Genomic DNA, 20,101 nt, shown 5'->3' with positions numbered 1-20,101 from the left:
AAGTAGATCACGGCTTTAACCACGCCGGCAGTAGACAAAACTGTGAATAATAGTCTCTGTTTGAAACGTAAAATCGCTGTTCAGAGCGCTACGTAGCAATCTCCTCCAAACACCGCACGCGGAAGCATCCGTCAGCACTATCCTTTTGCCTAGCTTAACTCGGCAATTCGCTTCGATGTAGTTCGTGGCTGCAGTTGCCATATCGCAACTAGTGTCTGCTCGAAGGTGTCGCTCGGATGTGGGGTAATGTTTCCTCTAGACAGGGAAGCATCTGTAGATGGTGAAGCACGTTCCGCCGTCCGGCAAGGTAAACAGAGCGACATCGTTGTCCCGGTAGCAGTCCCAAGGTTTGCCATTGTCGCCCGTGCTAGAAGGATAATAGAGTTGAGTGAGCTATGTTCAATTCTTCCTCACAGGACAGCATTGTTCTACATACCCGACTAGGGTATTGTACGACTGCTCGTGGGCAGTGGCAATGAGATTCGATGTAAAGGTCACGCCAGTGGGAAACTTGCAACTGCGCTTGGTCCCTTCCCAGTGGATGGGTCCGTCGTTATAAGACGAGAGAAAGCACTGGTTATTGTTGGGTGGGATGGTGCCATCATATGTGCCCGGGTAGTACTAAGGTCCTGAGATTCAGCATCAGGGAATACGACGACGGAGGGGCACGCACGGCAACATACAAACATTGCGGAACGGGCTTGCGAGCCACGGTGGCAGTTGGAGAGGAAGACCTCTTCAGCTAGGGTGTACGAAGCGGCGAGTGCGGTGAGGGTGAAGATCTTTGAGAATAGCATCTTGGTTAAAAGCCTTGAATTCAATTTGCGGTAGTTCCTTTTGTTGGATGACTATTGAGATTGTGAAATCCTGTTGAATCTGGATCACAGGTTGGTCTCGTTTCTTATATAGCTAGCCCTGACAGCTTCGAAAGAATAACACTTGAGGCATGAATACATGTAATCGATAGGTAGCCATCACCATGAGCGAGAAGGCCATATGCTCTTGATTCTGTAGTTTCTTTACTAGAAAACACTAACTAGTTACAAGCAGCATTCCTGTACTGTCAAACAGCTACGAGCGCCAATATAGGCTATTAACCCAACCTTGAATGCATCGTGCGGCATTTCGGCACGTAACTCTTCGGCGAGCTCCGACACACCACTAAATTGAATCCTAACCACTAGGTTGTGTGTGAGAGAGCCTCGATATGACCCCATTGGATTCTCTGAGGTGAACTGCGCATATCGGTGGTTGTTGCCTTGCAAATCTAGCTGATGGTTGCAACAAGCGGTAGTGTTGGTTGCGAACGAGCGGACGCTGACCACGCAGCTGGAAGAGTCCTTACGTAAGGTTAGCCGTTTCCGCAATAGCCTATCGTATTGGGCTGCCGTGCGACCCTCAAACATGTCACTATTCGTTGGAGGCCGTGTCTTAGTGGTATTTCGGGTCATGAGGTGCGACAACATCGAGGCATCTTCAGCGGGTTCAAGGAGCATCTTAATCGGAGGGCGCCGCCGGCAGCTATCTAGGATAGAAACAAGTTACGGTTAATCATCTGAATGCGGCAGGTGGTCTATGGTATGCAACTAGACTGCCAGGTAATGTGGATGCAACGCCCCGGAGATGCATCTCGGGCAATCGATCCGCTCCGACCCGGGGCACAAAACAATCCTGAAGTATGTGGTATGGTGATTGTCGGTGACCCTATCACCGACTCTTTCCAGCATCTTGCAGCCTGGGGTCATACAAAGGAAAATGCATTTGTGGCAATCAGAGCCATTTCTTGTCAAGGTAATTGAGTGGGTATGACTAAGGGTGTCATCGTGCTGTAGCATCTAAGGATTCGTCCGTAGGACAAATGGCACCCCAAAGTCCCGGAATAGCTTGATCACTTTGGATGATATAGCCGAAATTGGACAAATGGTCAAGGCTATGGATTTCCTCAGCTCGTGGCTTACTTGCAGCTGGCGGTTACTCTGCAGCCGCCCGTGCCTTGTTTCTATCAGGAACGCGATCGTGACTGTGCTAAGCAATCCCAAACCAAAGAATGGCCAAGATCCGGGGAGGCATTGCGGAGCGTTCTTTCCGAGGATGCCCCGAGTGGCGGTCAGAGCTCTCATGCTCGGAAGTCAACTAGATCAGTAATGGTGGTGACCCGGAGGGCGGAGCCGGCCGAATTAACTACACTCCATACCTGCAACATGGGACTAAGAAAATAAGCACCGGTCTGTTGAGAAGAATAGGAAGGTACTACACATTAGTAGTGCTAACAGGCATGTCTGAGCACACAAGCATTGCGTGTAAGAATAGCCTTGTAGAAGCAAACGACAATTCATTGCCTGGTACTCTATTCTCCACGACCCCTTTAACATTGTGGTCTGGGCAAGCAGTGTTTGATACTATGTAGATTCGGCTGTAAGTCTCACCTATACTACTATCCGTTTGCAAGGCCATTATGAGCTGTTGGCTGGAAGTGTAAACGAACCAGACAGGGTGATTGCTTTGGGGCCGTTCCTGCGAATCTGCCTGCCGTGTGAGCTGCAGTTTTTGGCTTGACACTGGCTGCAATATGTGCCTCAGTCACCCTCGCTATCACCTACAGATGCATGGGCCTTTTGTCACAGCATGCGAGAGGCTATATGCATTCACCATCCATCCTGGGTCAGCTTCCAACCACCAAGAGCTAGCAAGTTTGTACAGCCGCTTGGATTATCACACCGTCGATTCGGCTGCCAAGCACGAGCGTGGAGTGTAACACCTAGTCGAACAGTCTCATCGTATCCTTTTGAGATTCAAGTGGTACCCATGCCTTAACACATCCAACTTATGTGCTATGTGGCAACTCGTGACTACTGCCTCATGGAATGATCTTTGCAGCCCTGAATCTGTCAAAAGCCGTATACCACGCTGTCTTCTCATCCACCTCTTCCGAAAAGCCAGCCTCACGCATAGCCTCAAGCGACATGACCCTCTCGAAGACAAACAACGACATGATGTACTTCTGAAACCCGGGATTGGCGAGATCGTTGTCGAGCTGCTCGAGTCGAAGCCGATTCTCTTGCGCGAGCTCGATCCATCTGTCACGGTGCTCCTGGATATAAGGTCCAGGCTGCTGCGAGCCCTCACAGGGTCCGGTGCCCTTGAGGCCAAAGTAGGAGCATAAAACTGGCCACTTGACCGACCAAGAAGATGGCCTGGACCTATCACAGACGTTGAAGGCCCTGCCGCCTCCCGCCCGATCGGGTCGCAGAGAGGCGTAGATACTGAAGCGGGCTACAATGTCTTGAGACGAGTCGTTTGAGTGAATCACCCACGACTTCTCGTTGCCTGGGAAAGGAACCTCACTGCCAGTACCGTTGACGTGGGCGTAGAGGGAAAGATAAATAGCGAGAATCTGAGCCAAGCAGTGAGCATTGTTGTTGGGCACGAAGCCTACCACCATGTCGGGGCGGATTTCGCAGTATGTCCAACTCTTTCCTTTGGAAAGCGATTTGAGTCGGTCGACTTGCCAGTAGTAGAACAGATCTGAAGCATACGGTTCGGGGATGCGCGGCAAGCTCTCCTTGAGCGGCATCTGGTCGCCAAAGGGGAACTTGTCCAAGAGGTGATAGCCGTAAGCCTACATGCAAATAAGTCAGCCACTACTACTTGAGATGGATCGTCTAAGTTCTCAAAGTCTACACACCTTTCCCCCTGTTGGAAGAACGATGAACTCAAAGCTTGGACTGAGTGCTTCGGCCATGGCAACGCAGCGAGCCAGCATCTCTGCATTTTCTTGCGACTCCTTCTTCTTATCGGTCGAGAATTTGTATGCTGCGTTTCATTCAGTGTATGGGAAAATGAGCCCACCTCCAAGGTATGCTTACAGTTGAAGAAAAGCTGTGTTACTGTCTCGATGTTTGGCACTTTGGCCTGGAACTCTGCTTGAAGCTCATCTTGCGTTCCCTTCAAGAGATTGATGCCACTGACGACATTCAGCTTTGGACTGGATGGCCAGCGCGCGATCTCAGGTGACAAGGGTCGGTTGGTCAGTGCAGTGACTCGGGAGAACTGTTGCACGTCGGGACCGCCGCTGAGGAGTTCGGAAACTATAGCCCATCCGGTGATACCAGACGCCCCAAGGACGAGAGCGTGTTTGCCACCCATGTTTGCAATCAATAAGATGTCCGGCCTCCAGTTGTTATCCAATATATGCCAAGGGTTGCAAGAAGAAAGTGAGTGTGTGCTCCTGCTACGACGCCACGAGACGTGAACTACATGCAACTGGGACGCTACCGGATATGCTCAGCCCTATTAGTGCGGCTTCCCCTCATGCCACGGTTAGAGCTGCCGAAGGCTTCTCCACAACCAGACTATGACCTGGGCGAGCGTAAGCAGCTATGCTAAGTCTTGGTTCACCAGTCTGTAGCAGTGTTGAATGGAACGCGACGGGTTCTCTATTGGCTCTTGATCGTTCTATATTCTATCCTTCTGCTCAGTGAGCCTTTCTACTCTGTATTCTGAAGAAGCCATTGTCTCCAACCCTCGTCTGCGAGGATTGATCTCGTCCTCGCCTCAAGCCACGCCGTATTGCCCCAGAAGCCCCACGACGCCTGAAACCGGCACCAGTCGACCAGTGCACACTCCCAATGTCGTACAAAGACATCCCAATCGTATTGGAAATTCCCTCTAGCATGCCTGTTCTCAAGAAGTGTCTCCCGGTACTGCTCGAGTAGTTGCTTCTCACCCTTGCCCATGGGGAGAGAGTGCTCCGTCACTGCGCTGTCGACCAGCATACTCAGGGGCACAGAGCAAGTGAACAGCTTTGCCAGATCGCAGACACCCAAGCCCATGCCCACGTACTGGAAGTCGTAGAAGGCCACCTGCTGGCCGTCTTCAGTTGAGAAGAGGTTCTCCGACTTGACATCCCCGTGGATATAAGTCTCAAAGGGTCTGCCTTTTGGGGTGAGGAACTCGGCCACCGTCTCCGCCGTGGATGCCGCCTGGCCCTCTGCAACAGGGTCGCAAAATGCAGTTGACCATTCGGATGACTCGTCCTCCGCAAGGTAGCTGTACTCTGTCCGTCTTGTGGCAAGGTATGTGTACCCTCCATTCAACCAGAGTGCATCTCCCACCCATCCATGCTCCCTATTACCACCAGGATTCCTCCTTCTGTATTCCTCGAGCGGAGGCAAGACGAGACGATCAAAGTGGGAGACCGGCCCCTTCCAGTAGTTGCCGTGAAATCTAGCCAGCCAGTTCAGAGCAGCAGAGACCTGCCTTTCGTTGAGAGCAGCCCGCTTCTCCCCAGCAATAGGGAATTTGGGCCGCAGATCTGTCAATAGAGTCGCGGTCACATGCCGCAACTCGGCCACGCCCTCCAGTGCGGGGGATGAGCGTGTCGATACGAGACATACAGGCACGACGGTACTTTCATCCAAGCCACCGGCAACTTCTTCGTAGAAGGCCTGCTCAACCTGGTAGCTCATAATCTTGCGCAAATGGCCTTCGTCCTGCGAGTCGACGGCAGGCGGCGGGGAGACGAACTTGAGGATCAGCCTGAAAGTGTCCCGGTCCGCACAGTAAACGTCATCGCCCAGCTCCTTGCACCACCGTTCCGTAGTTTCTGCTGACTTCCCGCGCGCCTCTATAGCACAAACATGCCCGTAGCCAGCCCAGAGAGCCTGAAGCTCGGTGCAGGACACCAGCTCGAGATCGACCCAGGAGAGCATCCTCTCGGCCACCTGCCGCGAGTCTATTGCCTTGGTCATCTCGGTGTTTTCCGCCGTGCTTTGACGCGCCGCTGAGCTAGGCGCTTCTGAAAGCCTGAAGGGCGCGGCGTTGAGGTCGAGCGATCCGAGTTGTGCATGCGATGCATCAACCAATGTGATGTCTTGAACTGTGCATGTCGGGATTGAGATTGCAGTGATCAAAGCGGGGCATGCTTCAACTCGGCTTCGGCTTAGGTAAGGCAAAAAGCCCGCCCAAGCAATGGATCTGAAGAAGTTGAGTGCGAATCGCATCCAAAATGTCGGGATTGCCTGCTAGGCATTCATATGGCCACCAAAGTGATAGGTCAACCGCTCAGATCGACCACCCTGCGGGTAAACAAACATCATCAGTCAGATTTTTCTGGAGGTCTTCGCGCAACGGACACGTGACCCTTCAGTCAGCACAGCGTTTCAGGTCGCGTTGACGGATGACGGATGACAGATGACGTCTCTGTGCTGGCTGGCATATCCATATAACCCCCTAATGACCGTCTTCCACTCATCTCGCGCTCTGGGCTCGAAGGTATTCCTAGCCGTGTTCTCTGGCATCAAGTTTTGAGTCGAGGTGCTCCCCATCAAAACAACAGGAATGTCAGCTTCTTTACTGGGCCTCCCGCAGGAGGTGTTGAGGCAGATTCTTGACCTGCTACCCAGCGTTGATCTATCTACTCTCTCTCTCATCTGCCGAGCGATGCACGTGCTGGCAGAAAGCCTCCTCTACTCCAACTTCGAATGGACATGGACATTCGCCGTACCGCCAAAGACCCCGGTCGAGGAAGGCCCGACTTCTTCTAAGACCCCGCGCATTATGGGGTTCACACGGACCTGTCTCGAGAAACCGCAAGTTGCCTCTATGGTGAACGAAGTCGTCTTGGGAGGGGATAGCTTGAGTCGTATATCGCACTATTACCGAGGCGAACCGCCCGCTTTGCCCAGCCCTGAGGACACCCTCCAGAACCTGTCGCTGGCCGCTGTTGACAATATGGACATGCCACAAGGTGATAGAGACTTGTGGCGCAACGCGCTGGCGCAAGGGAAAGTGGACGCGTGGGTTGCTCTGCTTTTGTCGCAACTACCAAACCTCCGGCGCCTTAGTCTGGACGAGAACTTTGTTAGAGACTCCTGTTTCACCGGCTTGCTCTTTCGCTGGGCTCTCTGCGGATCAAAAGGCAAACCTCGACCTCTCCAAAACCTGGCCGGTGTCAATTTCAAGCTCGCACTTGACATGCGCGCCCGCAAGACATCTCGAAACACGGCAGACATGCTGTCGCTCTTCTATCTACCAGCAGCGGAGAACATCTCTGTCTCCATCGACAACCCGCCCGCTGGATTCGCATGGCCAGCGGAACATCCTCCCAGCCCATCAAATCTCAGATCCTTGGAGCTGACAATGCTACGTGAGGGCCATCTTGGCCAGATTCTGTCCACCACGACAGGACTCACGCGTCTGAAATGGAGCTGGTTCTATTGCGCGGGCATTCGGGATCGGTTCGTAACGGACGTTATCAACCTGGACAACATCGCTGCAGATCTGTCTCGTGTTCGAGCGACACTCACAGACTTGGCAATTACCGCCGTGGCAAGCATGAGCAGTGGTGACATCGACTATCCTCCTGTCACAGTCCAGGGTTCTTTCGAGGCACTTGCCAAGTTTGAGGCCCTCAAGCGGTTAGAAGCCCCGCTGCCATTCTTGATGGCAAGCATGTCACCGGACGGTGCTCGAGAGCTTGGCAGCTCTTTGCCTAGGAATCTGGAGGAGCTTACCATCACAGACGACTTGTATCTGCAGGAGAATTACGGGTGGGGCGAAGACGAGTTCCCGGCGGCAATCCGGGCGTGGATGGAGGACTGGAAAAGATTCACGCCCCGCATTCGAAAGTTTCACTTGCTTCTGAGATTGATGGACTACGACGATTGGGGCCCAGAGGCACGACAGGAGTTGAGAGATCTGGGTGCGCGAGTGGGAGTCTCGGTGGAGATTACCAAGTTGGCCGGGGATATGTAGGGGATTTGCAGAACAGAACAAGATTGATACAAGACAACTTCTACGCAATGTCTCTGTAGTCGTACACCTTGATCAGAGAGTTGCAAGCCTCAACTCCCGGAGCTCTGACACTTGATTGTCATCCAGTCAATTCGACGGCAATATAGATTTTGATATGATTGATTCAACGAACTCGCAAAAGTTCCCTTCTATCTACAGCAAAAGTCATAGTCTCTCCACTTTGGTTGGAAGTCATACACTATACAGCCAACCTGGGTACTCCCGCCAACACCGCCATTGTTGCAATTTCTCCAATTGTTGAAGAACAAGTCATAGCAACTCACATCGGCTCCTGGGGCCCCTTTAGGCAGCGGGTTCTGCGCGCTAACCTCGGTCTTATCGTTTGGCAGCACACAGCCGTCCTTCCACACAGCGCGCATCGAGTAGGACATGTGGTTGCCAAAATACTCGGTCGTCTCCCAGAAGGGATAGGTCGAGGAGTCGTCCTTCTTGATCGTCTTCTTGGAGAAGGTGTCGCACATGGCGTTGGCGACAAAGTCGACAAAGTTCTCGTGGAGGTCGTCGTGCTTGCCAAAGTCGTCGCGACCGGCGCACACTGTGTCGAAGATTTTCTCTTCCGTGGCTTTGGGCCCCTTACCTTTCAGCTCGAAGGAAGCAGTGCCGCAGTCATCTACCTTGAAGGATCCTTTATGTGCCATGGTGTGAGAGTCATACCGACCTAGAAATCGGCGTATCAGTGGGCTTGGTCTGCATCGAATTCCTCACAGGGGTAATGCTTACATTCGGTCGGCGTGCCAAAGCCCGACTTGAATATTGTCTTGCAGCTATGAGCGCACTTATCTGTCTTGTCGTTCGGATCCCATTCCATGTAGACGTTCCATTTCTGCAGCTCAGGGGCATCGTTGTCATCTTGGCCGTATTGGGCCTTTGCGCTCTTGGAGATGTCGCTGTGGTCGTCACAAAACGTGTTGGCTATCCTATTTTCATGGTAAAGATTAGCTCTGATGGGACACTTGTTGTATGGGGGATAGTTAAGAGAGAGGAGAAAGTGATGACTTACTCGTCGAATGTATTCTTCTCAAAGTTTTCCAAAGGCGTCTCACACTTGCCATAGTTGGTCAGCGGCTCGTCAGGCCGTATGACAAGCGGGCACGAGTCGATGCTCAAGGTCTGGGGGAACCCTTGGGCGCCGTTCTTCTTCTGCAACACATTGAGCATCTGCCAGATGACCATGTTGGAGATAATGCGGTGCAGGAGGATCTGTGGATGGAACACGCGTCCGTAGCCATCAGGCAAGAGATTCGGGATCTCGATGTCGAGAAGTGCCGATTTCGTTCCGTTATCCATTTCGAGGAAGGTAGCACCTGGTGGGTTGTTTGTGTCTACTGCCGGTTCCTTAAACTGTACTTGAGGGTCCATAAGCTGTGTGATTTGTGCATAAATGTCCAGATCGCCCAGGAATGTCCCTTGGAGCTCTCCGTTGGTGGAGCGTTTCCAGGGATTGGTACCGGCAGGGTCCAGACTGTTCAGTTCGTAGAACATGAGTTGAGCCCTATTGTGGTATGCAAGATGAGTAACGGAACGAATATTGTGGCTCCAGATCTGGATCACTTACCTGGTGTTGCTCTCTTTTGTGGCCTCGTCGACGCCAGGCTCGCAGTATCTACCGCCCCATTTACCGACAAACGCATCGTAGTCAACGAACTGGACTTTGTCGCCGGCTCGTTTGACTGCGGCTTTCTATGAGGTGTTAGTAGACATGACTCCTTCGGTTGGGGTTGTAACGAAACTTACCAGTTGGTCATTCGCTTTGTTCACGAGATCGTTCATGGCTCTGCGTTGGAGAGATCCTAGTTTGGCCTCAGGTTGGAAGACGTTCTCTGCTTTCTAATGGTTGAACATGTCAATTCTCTGCTATGTTAATCTTCTGCGTGATCCAGGTGCTTACATATAGCCAGGTCGACCAAGAGACTTTGTCACAGTCACTGGTGTAGTCTTCGTCGAAGAATTTGGCGTAACCCGTGAAGTAAATCATACCACTGATTCTAGAGGTTAGCCCTTGCATTCAATAGAATGTAAGCTGCACAGACAGGAGAGTTCAACATACTCATCTGCCAGCTTCTTCTTGGCAGCATCGATCACGTTATCGATCTTCTTACTGAAATCGTCGCTAGCAATAATGTCGGCACTCCGGGAGAGCTGCCCTGTACAGCCGCGGCCGAGAGAATCCCAGTCATAACCGGCCGCCCACTCGAATTTCTTGTCCAGAGCAGCAATCTTGGCCACCCCGACCTGGAACGAATTAAGGACTGCCCATTGATAGATGCATTGGTTCAAGATGTTGGACAGCTCAGCATCGTTACCACCTGTAGTGAAAGTGAGTTTGTGCTCCTGTGTATGTTAAAGTATCAGAGAATGGGTCTGCCATACCAACAGACAGCAATATCACCTGCTGTCCCGAGCTGATTGCGGGAATCTGCTTGTCGAGGACATCCTGTGCTACGGCGCCCGAGCAGGACTTGAACTGAAACGTCCGCTTAGACGCATCGCCCAGACGCAAGTCATTGTTGACTAAGTAAGGATACGAGTGGTCATAGCGACTACAGGCCCAGTCTATGTGGTTCTATCAGCATAACCTTTCGCGGCTCTCAACATAGGGAGCTGAACTTGCCGCTTTGGGTATCAAAGATACCTCCAATGTCCCCAAGCCGGTCGCCAGCTCCAATACCGGCTGAGTATGAGTCACCGATGGCTGCGAGCTTGGTGATAAAGGAGAGAGGAGTATCATCTTCTTCGTCGTCAACATCATCATTGCTTTGTTGACGTTCCTCAAGGGGAGCTATCACGTCTATTGGCGACACCAGAACGGGTACCGAGTGTACTTGACTCGTCCCAGCGGGTACGGAAAGCACACGACCGAACAGAGCCAGAAGAAGAAGAGTGTAAAGATGATGCATCGTAATGGTAACGAGTTGATGTCAGGATGTTGGCAATCTCGCCCCAAGGACCATAGACCTAGGAGCCTTTGAAGTCAAGAAATGGGAGTAGAGTAGAGACAATTTGAGTTATATGACACTGCAACATGAAGGCTGCTTGTTCACTTGTTCTGGACATGGCACATCCGCGTAGCTGTCTCAAACCATCGAGGGTACAGATGTGCCTGACCTCTCATCTGCCGATGCCCGATCCCGATTAATGGCATGTGATGCACCTGTCAGACATCGTGAGCAGGTAAACAGGTTTCCAGCATCGTAGGATCATACCATGATCGCGCTGTGCCTGTCGACCGAGATGCATTATTGGGCAGTGCTTCCGAGAGCTGCCGCGGCGGTGAGAGGTTGTGGTCAGACGGATATTAATTCCAAGCACAAGACCAAGAGTTAGACATATTCTATCGGCTAATGCGCATATACAATGTGAAGCTATCATCACCCACGGGGAGAGCGACAGGCCTGTCCATGTCGATCATATGCAGCCCGTGTTAGTCTGCCCGCTTACTCTGCAAACCACTTGGCATTCTCACGTCACGCGTGCCTGTTGAAACATTCAATACCCCAGTTGAGGCAGGCATATAAAATTCCAAATGAGGAAGTTGAAGACCGATAGGCTGAGCCACATCGCAAGCCTGCGAATCCGGCGGAGGTACTTCTCAAGTACCTTTGGTCTGACAAACGATCCCGATCGCCCCCAACGTAAGCGATTTTAGGTATTAAAATTCTCACTGCATGGCAAGGATTAGCCAAATTCGAGTGTGATTGGCTGCTGGGAGTATTGAGGATTTGGATGCGGTAGACTTCGTACTATCGGTCTATACTCTTATTCATCGCGAACATATGCAGTTACGTATAAGGGTATCCATAATGCCCTGACCGCACAAATTCACGCCTTTCCTGAGGAGGATATCTTGCACCGCAATACTCTGTGTGTTGCCATTGTTTGAAGCTCGAAGCAATTCATTCCCTCATCATCTCCTGGTATTGCAAGAGAGATGGTCGCCCCAAGACTCTCTTGGCTTGTAGCTCTGGTGTGCTGCTCGGCTACCAGTGCGTACGATTTGACAAAGGTTCGAGAACCCAAGGGACAACTCGCTGTGACTCTGGATCTTTCGGTAGCGCTCTCATTCCCTCATGATGCGCCGCCAGTTAAGGACAAGAAGTCGCCGCGCAACTGGGTCTGGACTAGCCATATGAAGTTCAGACAACCCGTCGCTGCTATCACCAATGGACAGCTGTGGAAAATAACACGCGACGCGTACGATGAGAGTGAGTGCACCTTTCGAGAACTAAAACCAAAAGGAAAAAAGTCTAGTAGCTAAGAAGCGCGCACTGCAGTGAACGTTGATGCCCAGCAATATGCCATCAAATTATCGTCACGGCCGAAGGCCCTCGCAACTCTCGCTTGGGGTAACGAACTTATCATCTCTTCGACGCAGAAAGGTCTTGGTTCGTTTACCTACGAGTACAACGTGAACTCGCCGGTGCTCAAGGACCTCCAGCTCTGTCAACAAGTCTGGAAAGATGCTACAAACGAGGACAAGGAGCACCGCACCCGTGGAAAATGCGCCGAGCCGATGGCATGCCATGTGTATTACACTCTGAATCCGGATGCTCATCTGGAGAAACAGCAGGCTAGGATCGCGTCAGTCGTCGAAAATAGCCAGGGAGTTGTAGAGCAACAGGATCCATGTGTGGATCCGGACCAGCAGACCGTAAGTATTGGCACCCTTCTTCCTCTACAACAATAAGAGGCGGACTTCTGACCTTGAGGGTCCAGCGCGATATTTGGGGCTGCAATGTTTTCACCAAGTCACAGGACTTGACTGTGATATCCAAAGACATACAGCCAGAGGATTACGACTTGAGCTCCATTGCTGGCGGTCGCGATTCATACGATCAAATTGAGTTGTGCGGAACTGTGAGAGCCACTAGGATCGGGGGGAGGCCCTCTGATCCTTCCAACCCTGGTGGGCCTTCCGGTTCCTAGATGCACTAGCTTTGTAGTCTGCTATGTGCTACTTGGCCTGGATGTTGGCTATATTTTAGTAGACCTTGGACTTCTTCCTGAGTTCACTTGTTTCTTAGTTCTTCTGGATAGTAGCAATAACTTCATCGATGAGATTGGGCTCCCCTGGTTCCTGGAATAATGACTTGAGCCAGCTGAGATTCGCACTTTTTGCAGATGCTGATCCAGTTCCGTTCTGTAGCTGAACCGTCTACGTCATGACCTTGCAGGAGGACGCCACCTTACAACTTGCTTCGGTAGGAGCCAAGACGGATGAAGCATAGAACCTGTTTTTCTCTCTGGAGTGGCTTCATGTTGCTGACTGTGTCGAGGCACACCGTCTTCTATGCACCCAGAGCAATATCAACGAGCCACATCCTATGAAGAGTAGCCAGTCGGAGGGTGTTTCAGAATGTTGAGCTCCATTAGCAACGACTCTTGGCAAGGGCGTTGCACCAATAAGACCGCACTACAGTGGGCTTAATATGCGCGTCAGAAGGTATCTTGACCGGGTTTCATCACATGCCCTTCCATTTTGACCTTGCTCGAAGGCTGCGCCGTAGGGTTGCGCCTTGCGCCACAATATGCAGCCCGGGTTCTAGCGAGTGCAGCCAGGTTCTAGCGAGAGGCGGGAGCGACAACCGCACCATAGTGGAGACCTGACAACGCAGTCGCTGACGTGATGTTGGAGAACGGTTGGAGAACTGTTGGGGAAGGGTATCCGTACCGGAGAGCTTTTGCTACAGCTCTGAGTATGCTTTTTTTTTTCCTCCCTTGGGCAGTATCACAATCTATTGGCATTTCTGATATTGGAGACACAAGTGTTGCAAAAAGTTCGGGCTGGTAATTTGATGTACGAAACTGCTGTTGACAAAGGAAAACTCTGCTAGAAGTCGCAGCTGCGTATTCTCAAGGTTCAGACATCTCAGAAGACCTCCCGGCTCTTCCCAGTCCACACTAATTATCAAGCTTCTTCAATTGTTGCTCCATCATGAGCCGGCCTGCATGCGTGATAAACTTTGTCGTCATGATGGACAGGCCCTCTGCTTTTGTCTTGACCATCGTCCATGCCCGGGGCACCTGAGCTGAGTCATTAGACGGCTCAGCGACCTCCACAATGCTTTCGATGGACCGTCTTTCGGCTTCCGGCTGCCGTGCGAGCTTTGATCTCAGTGATAGAGAGCGCTTCCATGTCGTCTTGAGTCCGTGATAGGCACGAGCAGGCAACTCCAAGGGCTCAAGCGAGTGCTTGCTTCCAATGGAAGTGGGTGTGGTCATGGTGGTGGCAGTTGACTCTGCCGAATGCTGGCTGCTTGATTTCGACTCTGCAGCAGAGCTACCAGACAGAGAGTATCTTCCAGGCAGCCCGCTAGCACAAGATTCGACGTCTGTTTCGGGGTGATAGATGGGCTCATACATCTCAACTGGGATGATGTTCAAGGGCTGGGGCGCCAGCATCGTATCCAATTCGAACCGAGACAGTGGTCGTGAGGAGTAGACAGACATGGAGTAGACCGAGTCTTGCGTATCCTCTCGGGGTGGTGCTTGGTCGCACGGCTCAAGGTCGATGCGACTGTCGAACTCGAAGCGGTTTCGCAGCTGGTTCACGCACGATTGATACTCTGCTTCTTTGCAGTACTCCATGGGCAGCTTCGTGGCAGGGGATTCATCTTGATTCGCGAAATGTGCCTCGAGACGTTGCAGGGTGGAGAGGATGCCGAGCAGAATCTCGGGGTTCGTCAGTTGCTGAGAAGCTTCTGCAGACATCGCGGCGTGATGCATTGACATTCTCAAGAAATAACCAGTTGTGTGTAGAAACAGGAGGAGAAGGAGAAGAAAGAAGTTGAGGATCTCGTCGAAATTTTCGAGGGGGGGCAGCTTTCACCCTGAATAGATGTCTTGTTCGGTTTCTTGAGCAAGTTCACAGCTTCCCAGGATCCTTCCAAGCTACTCCAAATTTTCTCCAAATCCAGAGCCATTCACCCGAGGCACTTCAACGGCAGGTTGCGTTACCCCTCGCCATTAATGGTGTGTAGTCAATCTAAGAAACATGCAAGGACAGAGCGGGGGCTCACTCAGCTTATCTCAAGTATCTTCAAAGTCACTCTTTTACTACTACACAGACGATAATCATCGACCAACCGGCGTCGGCCAAGAGGATTTTGAATGCCTTCATTCTCTCCCGCTCACATAAGCTTGGCATGTGATGCGTTTGTAAACTTGATTTCCTTGCAGAATCTCGAAGGAATGCGTCGCGTATCGCGGACCGCGATATCGGATTCGGCGAAGCTCGGAGAACAATTCTCGAGTATTCAGACGCAGATGATCGCCGATCACCAGCTCAGATGATTTATTCTCGTCAGCATCGTGTCATGAAAATCGAGGATGAGGAGCCGGGGGGTTCGGCAATCAGACGGATCAATGTTTCGAGCTAGTTGAATGTGGGCTACGGTATATATGCGAACGAGTCCGTGAGACGAGAGCAGACGCCCGTGGGGAATAGGTCAGTATCGGCCTTCCTCTTGTTCATCCCCTCGACACTGATCATGGGTCTTCCAATGCCTACCCGTCTGTTGCTGCTTCTCTTCGCTTCAGCTGTCCTTGCACAAACAGATTGCTGCAAGTTTACTCTTTCTGCTTCCCCTTCGTTTCCACAGCCTGCCGGTGAACTTCAAGATGGGCAGATCCGTTTCAATGGCTCTTACCCGCAGTCAACCTTCTGCCTCAAGAAAGATGGCGGATTTGTGGACGGCAACGGCTTCGGCTGTATTGTAACAGGTATTCTCTACGCTGTAGTCCAACTTTCTTCTTCATGAGTGTAGCTAACACTCGACTAGGACCACCTGAAACTCAGATCCAGTGTGACCAGGGCAAGAGTCCTGATAAAGACTTCTCTGTCAGCTCAAACAACACACTGTTGTATAAGGGCTCGCCCAGCTTCTTCGCCTGCCCCGCAACAGACACAGAGTACAACATCTACGTGGCTCCCAACTTCAACCAGTCCAAGTGCTTTCCCATCACACTCACTACAAGTGGTTGTGGAGCCACCAACACTACGTGCCCACCACCAACCACCATCTGGATGAAAGAATGGGTGACCGAGACGGTTCCGCAGAGCGTCACCTTTACGTTCACCACCGTGACCTCGTGCGGCGGCAACTCAACCGCAATGCCCACTTCTGGTGGATGGAATGGGACCGCTTCTGCACCAACGAAGGGCCCTGAAGTGAGTAACACCATGACTGGATCTATGAGGATTGCCACTGCTGGCGGTAGCACTGGGCGTGCGAAGCTCTAGACTCTACTTCCTGGAAGGCAGTGGCAGGAAGACATCTCCCGTGTCTGAGCTGGGCAGAGTTGGTTGCAATTTCAATTATGTCGCTTCCGTTTGAACAAATACGAATGTCGTCCAATATGGCGTTTTGCAGAAACTAGTCAATACATTGTGTCCGGTTTTCTATGGTGCAATAGTGAGGGCATCTATGCTTGAGATTGAACGATGATGGTGTGGCTATTTAAGAGTACCAGCACAAGTGTAGGTCCAGTTGCAGTTGAATGCGAGAAGCGAGATAGAGGGGCGCACCATCAAGAGACAGTATTCATAAAACCGATTTAATTCTCACCTTGATTGGATGAGATAGAAACTGTTAATTGAGCAAAGTGGACCACAAACAAAAGAATCGTTTATTGGCAAGGAATTGGTTCAATACCGAGTCAAGGATGGGAAATGGAGCAAGGGACACAGATTGGGCGCCAGTCCCAGGGGCCAGACGATCAGTCGTGACCGACTTTTCCAAGTCCCCGGAGCCCCGACCTAATTACCTCCAGGGCTAGCGAACAGGGGTATGAAGCCGCCAGTTTACTACTCCTGAGTGCTTTTTCGAGACCTGGCTCACCGGACTAGCTGGAAATTAGATGATGCCCACTCTTTGTGATGGCTGAAGTAGTGGAAAGGACCAGATGGGAAAACTCTATCTACGTTTTGGACTGTTTGTGTTGTTCTATTTGCATATCTATGCAAGCTATCGCCGCAAACGGCATGGCTTCAAAACCATTCAGCTCACAGGCACCAACACATACGGAGTTCCAGACTGCGTCCATTCCAATTAAACGTTCGGGGGAGTATGCCATTGGCGTCTAAAAGTATTCCTCCACACAGAATTCTCAGTGTCTCGCGGGTTGAGCGAGTCCTTGACATGGCCGTTGGTCCGGAAGATAAAGAGAGTCGTGCGTGTCAAGAAAGTCCAGACCGAAGTCAAAAAAGTCTCACCTTGCTGAGAATAAGCTTATTGCAGCCCGTCTCTTTGTCGGACGGCGCGAACCGGCTGTGGGCACCGGGACTAATGGATTTAGTCAAATTAGTCCCAGCTCTTTACAAGCAGGGCTGTTATTCCTCGCATTAATGCGGCGAGCACACACTTGGAGCGACAGAAGAGGCATTCATTAGCTTTGGAGACGAAAGGATTTCCTTTTCAGAGTCCGGAGCTGCCCATGGGAAAGCTGAATGACGAATCTTCTATTGCAATCTGGACCGCCGGGGACGCGTGCCAGCAGGGCATGGCACCAAAATCAGTCCAGCCAGCCTGGACCAGGCCCAATCTCTCCAAGCTGGGTGGAGTGGCCTGGCCCAACGACTTAGGACAGTCAAGCGCGCACGGCACGGGGCGCTAGATGATCTTTTTAGTGCCGGCAGGGGATGTGGACAGAGCTGAGTTTGAAAAAGCCGGGGTGTCGAGTGGTGCACAGCAAACAATCTGCCGTGGTCTAGAACGATGAGCCTGATTCAGCCCAGAACAGCGATGCTCGTCTTCCCAAAGCGGCAGTCCACTAGCCATAATCTGTCAAAAGCTTGCCTGGCCTCGATAGTCTCTGCACATTGCAGGCAATAGCGTGTCTGGACCCCTGTGATCCCGAGGAAATGGATTGAATACCGCGCGCCGGGACAAGCCAACCCTATGCCACCCAGAACAAAGGCGGCGTCATCACGTAGCTGGACCAATGATGGAGGACGCGATCTGTTCCCGATCCGGTCAGGCCCTGGCGATTCCCATCCAGCTGAGGGTGGGCTAGTCGTTTCTCCCCAGTCAACAAGACGCCCTCAACTCTACTATCGTGAATTAGCTTGAAGTGAAAACCTTGGTGTTTTTGTATAAAGACCTCTGAGTCTCTCCGAGAATGGCGCTGTCCGTTCTCCTGCCGTATCACCCACACCTCTCCTCACGTCTTTGTCCAGCAGCCTCAGCCAAGCCTCCAAAATGATGAAGTGGTTCCCTGTTCTTGTCACGGGCGTGACTCTGGCGAACGCCAGCCCCCTCGCTGCCTTGATCGAGCGTGGTAAGACCCCAGCAAGCCGCCGTTCTGCCAGCCAGTGAAGCGGACGCTAACAGGAAGTCTCAACTTGTCCTAGACACCGGTTGCAATGCCAACAACTGCCTGCGCGCTGTCCGCGGAGCCCCTGCCGATTATGCCAACATGTTCTGCACGGCCGCCCTCGGCAAGAGCCCTGCCACGAGTGATATCACCGTGACGGCGACGTCCACGGTCACCGCTTTGGAGACTGCGACCTCCGTCTCGACCGAGCACATCACTACCACGACAACAGCGACTATCACTGGAGCGTATGTTGTCATACTCATATGAAGCTTGCTGTACTTCCTCTGCTAACACGATCCTCAGCCCGAATGCCGGCAACGTCCAGAAGCGCAAGACCAGCGCATACTCGGACTACACCAGCCACTTCAGCTCGCAGTGCTCTTACTCGACTGCTAAGCTCTCCAGCGCCTGCAGCTGCTACCTGGCCAACGGCACGACTTCGACCCTGACGGTCTACACCACCGTCTCGGCCACTTTCACGGAGGCGACAATCACGGTAAGTGATACCATGTTGTGCCATCCTGCACATCCAGAGGAAGACGCAGCCCATACTGATCCTCTTCTGCACCAATGTTCAGACCACGACCGCCACGACCACCACCGTCCAGGAGACCGCGAGCGCCACCACCAGCATCTGCATCCCGGCCCAGACCAACGCGCTGCGCAACGGCGACTTCGAGCAGGACACCGCCACCGGCGCCCCCTGGCAGGTCGTCGGCGCCTCCGACGGCGCCTCGCACGAGGTCATCACCGACGCGGCTGGCGGCGACGCGACGCACGTCTTCCACTCTGTCCTGCGGCACCCCGCCAACGCCGGCCCGTACACGGGCCAGGTCTTCCAGCAGGCCGTCGGCACCTGTGTAGGAACAAAGTACCGCGTGCAGTACAGCGCTCGCAACGTGGGCGACTCCTCGGACGGGTACTCGTACATCTATATCAACGGCAATGTCATCTCCACCGTCCGCGGCCCCCTTTCGGCGTACACCACGTATTATGCCGACTTCACGGCCACGACGGAGACGACCACGGTCGGCATCGGCTCGCTCCAGGTCTTTTATACGTCGGGCGAGTACTTCTTTGACAACGTCTCTTTGATGCCAGCTCCTGTTGTGAACTGAGCGGGCTGCTTCGGGAGGTGCGGGAGCTTCTGAGGCTGGATGTCGGGTGGTGTGCGATAGAGCTAGAATATCCTATCCTAAAGACCTAATTAGCATGCTTGATTCAGTTCCGAGTGTTGTGAGATGTGTTTCCACCTGAACCTGACAGATTTCAAGTCTCAATGGGTGTACGTACTCGTCCACTTTCGCTCTGTGTTTGGTTTCTGCACAGGGTTGGGGCGACCATTCTGTGTGCTGGAATTCGACTTCCAGCCGAATGCCAGGAGGCTGGGAGGCGCTACCATTTAGTGGAGAGACTCTGAGCCTCTGCAGACTGTCTCTCTCTCCTGCCTCAATCAAGTATTCCATTCCACTGTTTCTGACACTGTGCTCGGCCTGGACCTTGATTGTTCCAAGTGGCAAGAAACCAATCATTATGCCTTGGTTCCCTGGACACCCTTAGGCCATCCCTGGCTTTGGCCCGCGGGAGGAGAAATCCCTTCAGCGGTTCGATACCCCCGCGCTCCTACTCCGTAAGTCAAGACTCGGTACTGCGAAACGGCATTGCATTCCAAGTCTTAGAACTCCACTGGGTTATCTCACCCGATTCTCGTTCATGACAGTACGTTTTTTTTTTTAGCTTAGTGCTTCAGCCTCGAGGCTAGCTGTGTACTTGGTATCGTGTCCAAGCCTTCACCACCTTCAAAAGTCCTTACAAAAGTTCTTAGCTAGTTGGTATCTAGACTAATTGATTGCAGTAACTATTCTTGGGCGAACTCTATATCAGCCAGGCCCAGATCCTTTGGTCCGTGCCATCAAGCTGAAAAGGTGAAAACGACTAGGCTAAGAGCCCAAGAGAGCGCAGAATGGCCCGC

General features: G+C 52.3%; 9 protein-coding genes across 9 annotated transcripts; 4 read left to right on the top strand and 5 right to left on the bottom strand.

Annotated features, from left to right (window-relative positions):
* Nucleotides 1-255: 255 nt before the first annotated feature.
* E0L32_002443 (uncharacterized protein) lies at nucleotides 256-797 on the bottom strand (the record flags this gene model as incomplete). The annotated part of the gene is made up of 3 exons (XM_031136633.1): nucleotides 256-367; nucleotides 437-621; nucleotides 684-797. 3 exons carry the CDS (start codon nucleotides 795-797, stop codon nucleotides 256-258), a joined length of 411 nt encoding a protein of 136 aa, XP_031000297.1.
* A 2,060-nt stretch (nucleotides 798-2,857) lies between these two features.
* On the bottom strand, nucleotides 2,858-4,146 carry E0L32_002442 (uncharacterized protein; the record flags this gene model as incomplete). The annotated part of the gene is made up of 3 exons (XM_031136632.1): nucleotides 2,858-3,619; nucleotides 3,686-3,813; nucleotides 3,867-4,146. The coding sequence occupies 3 exons, from the start codon at nucleotides 4,144-4,146 to the stop codon at nucleotides 2,858-2,860; spliced, it is 1,170 nt and encodes a 389-aa protein (XP_031000296.1).
* Nucleotides 4,147-4,487: 341 nt separating this feature from the next.
* On the bottom strand, nucleotides 4,488-6,002 carry E0L32_002441 (uncharacterized protein; the record flags this gene model as incomplete). Its single annotated transcript, XM_031136631.1, has 1 exon — nucleotides 4,488-6,002. The coding sequence occupies one exon, from the start codon at nucleotides 6,000-6,002 to the stop codon at nucleotides 4,488-4,490; it is 1,515 nt and encodes a 504-aa protein (XP_031000295.1).
* Nucleotides 6,003-6,339: 337 nt separating this feature from the next.
* Nucleotides 6,340-7,755, top strand: E0L32_002440 (uncharacterized protein; the record flags this gene model as incomplete). Its single annotated transcript, XM_031136629.1, has 1 exon — nucleotides 6,340-7,755. The coding sequence occupies one exon, from the start codon at nucleotides 6,340-6,342 to the stop codon at nucleotides 7,753-7,755; it is 1,416 nt and encodes a 471-aa protein (XP_031000294.1).
* A 40-nt stretch (nucleotides 7,756-7,795) lies between these two features.
* Nucleotides 7,796-10,712, bottom strand: E0L32_002439 (uncharacterized protein; the record flags this gene model as incomplete). The annotated part of the gene is made up of 11 exons (XM_031136628.1): nucleotides 7,796-7,865; nucleotides 7,928-7,947; nucleotides 8,079-8,473; nucleotides 8,536-8,732; nucleotides 8,816-9,307; nucleotides 9,371-9,495; nucleotides 9,550-9,642; nucleotides 9,704-9,800; nucleotides 9,863-10,146; nucleotides 10,190-10,326; nucleotides 10,448-10,712. 11 exons carry the CDS (start codon nucleotides 10,710-10,712, stop codon nucleotides 7,796-7,798), a joined length of 2,175 nt encoding a protein of 724 aa, XP_031000293.1.
* Nucleotides 10,713-11,743: 1,031 nt separating this feature from the next.
* E0L32_002438 (uncharacterized protein) lies at nucleotides 11,744-12,738 on the top strand (the record flags this gene model as incomplete). The annotated part of the gene is made up of 3 exons (XM_031136627.1): nucleotides 11,744-12,017; nucleotides 12,087-12,463; nucleotides 12,529-12,738. The coding sequence occupies 3 exons, from the start codon at nucleotides 11,744-11,746 to the stop codon at nucleotides 12,736-12,738; spliced, it is 861 nt and encodes a 286-aa protein (XP_031000292.1).
* A 975-nt stretch (nucleotides 12,739-13,713) lies between these two features.
* E0L32_002437 (uncharacterized protein) lies at nucleotides 13,714-14,523 on the bottom strand (the record flags this gene model as incomplete). Its single annotated transcript, XM_031136626.1, has 1 exon — nucleotides 13,714-14,523. The coding sequence occupies one exon, from the start codon at nucleotides 14,521-14,523 to the stop codon at nucleotides 13,714-13,716; it is 810 nt and encodes a 269-aa protein (XP_031000291.1).
* Nucleotides 14,524-15,302: 779 nt separating this feature from the next.
* E0L32_002436 (uncharacterized protein) lies at nucleotides 15,303-16,054 on the top strand (the record flags this gene model as incomplete). Its single annotated transcript, XM_031136625.1, has 2 exons — nucleotides 15,303-15,534; nucleotides 15,594-16,054. The coding sequence occupies 2 exons, from the start codon at nucleotides 15,303-15,305 to the stop codon at nucleotides 16,052-16,054; spliced, it is 693 nt and encodes a 230-aa protein (XP_031000290.1).
* A 1,957-nt stretch (nucleotides 16,055-18,011) lies between these two features.
* E0L32_002435 (uncharacterized protein) lies at nucleotides 18,012-19,247 on the top strand (the record flags this gene model as incomplete). Its single annotated transcript, XM_031136624.1, has 4 exons — nucleotides 18,012-18,090; nucleotides 18,164-18,374; nucleotides 18,433-18,625; nucleotides 18,708-19,247. The coding sequence occupies 4 exons, from the start codon at nucleotides 18,012-18,014 to the stop codon at nucleotides 19,245-19,247; spliced, it is 1,023 nt and encodes a 340-aa protein (XP_031000289.1).
* Nucleotides 19,248-20,101: the final 854 nt, after the last annotated feature.

The sequence above is a fragment of the Thyridium curvatum genome, assembly GCF_004353045.1.
Source record: "Thyridium curvatum strain D216 chromosome Unknown NODE_10_length_634906_cov_78.760910, whole genome shotgun sequence".
In the NCBI taxonomy this organism is placed as follows: domain Eukaryota; kingdom Fungi; phylum Ascomycota; class Sordariomycetes; order Thyridiales; family Thyridiaceae; genus Thyridium; species Thyridium curvatum.
This window is presented reverse-complemented; position numbering and strand designations above follow the sequence as displayed.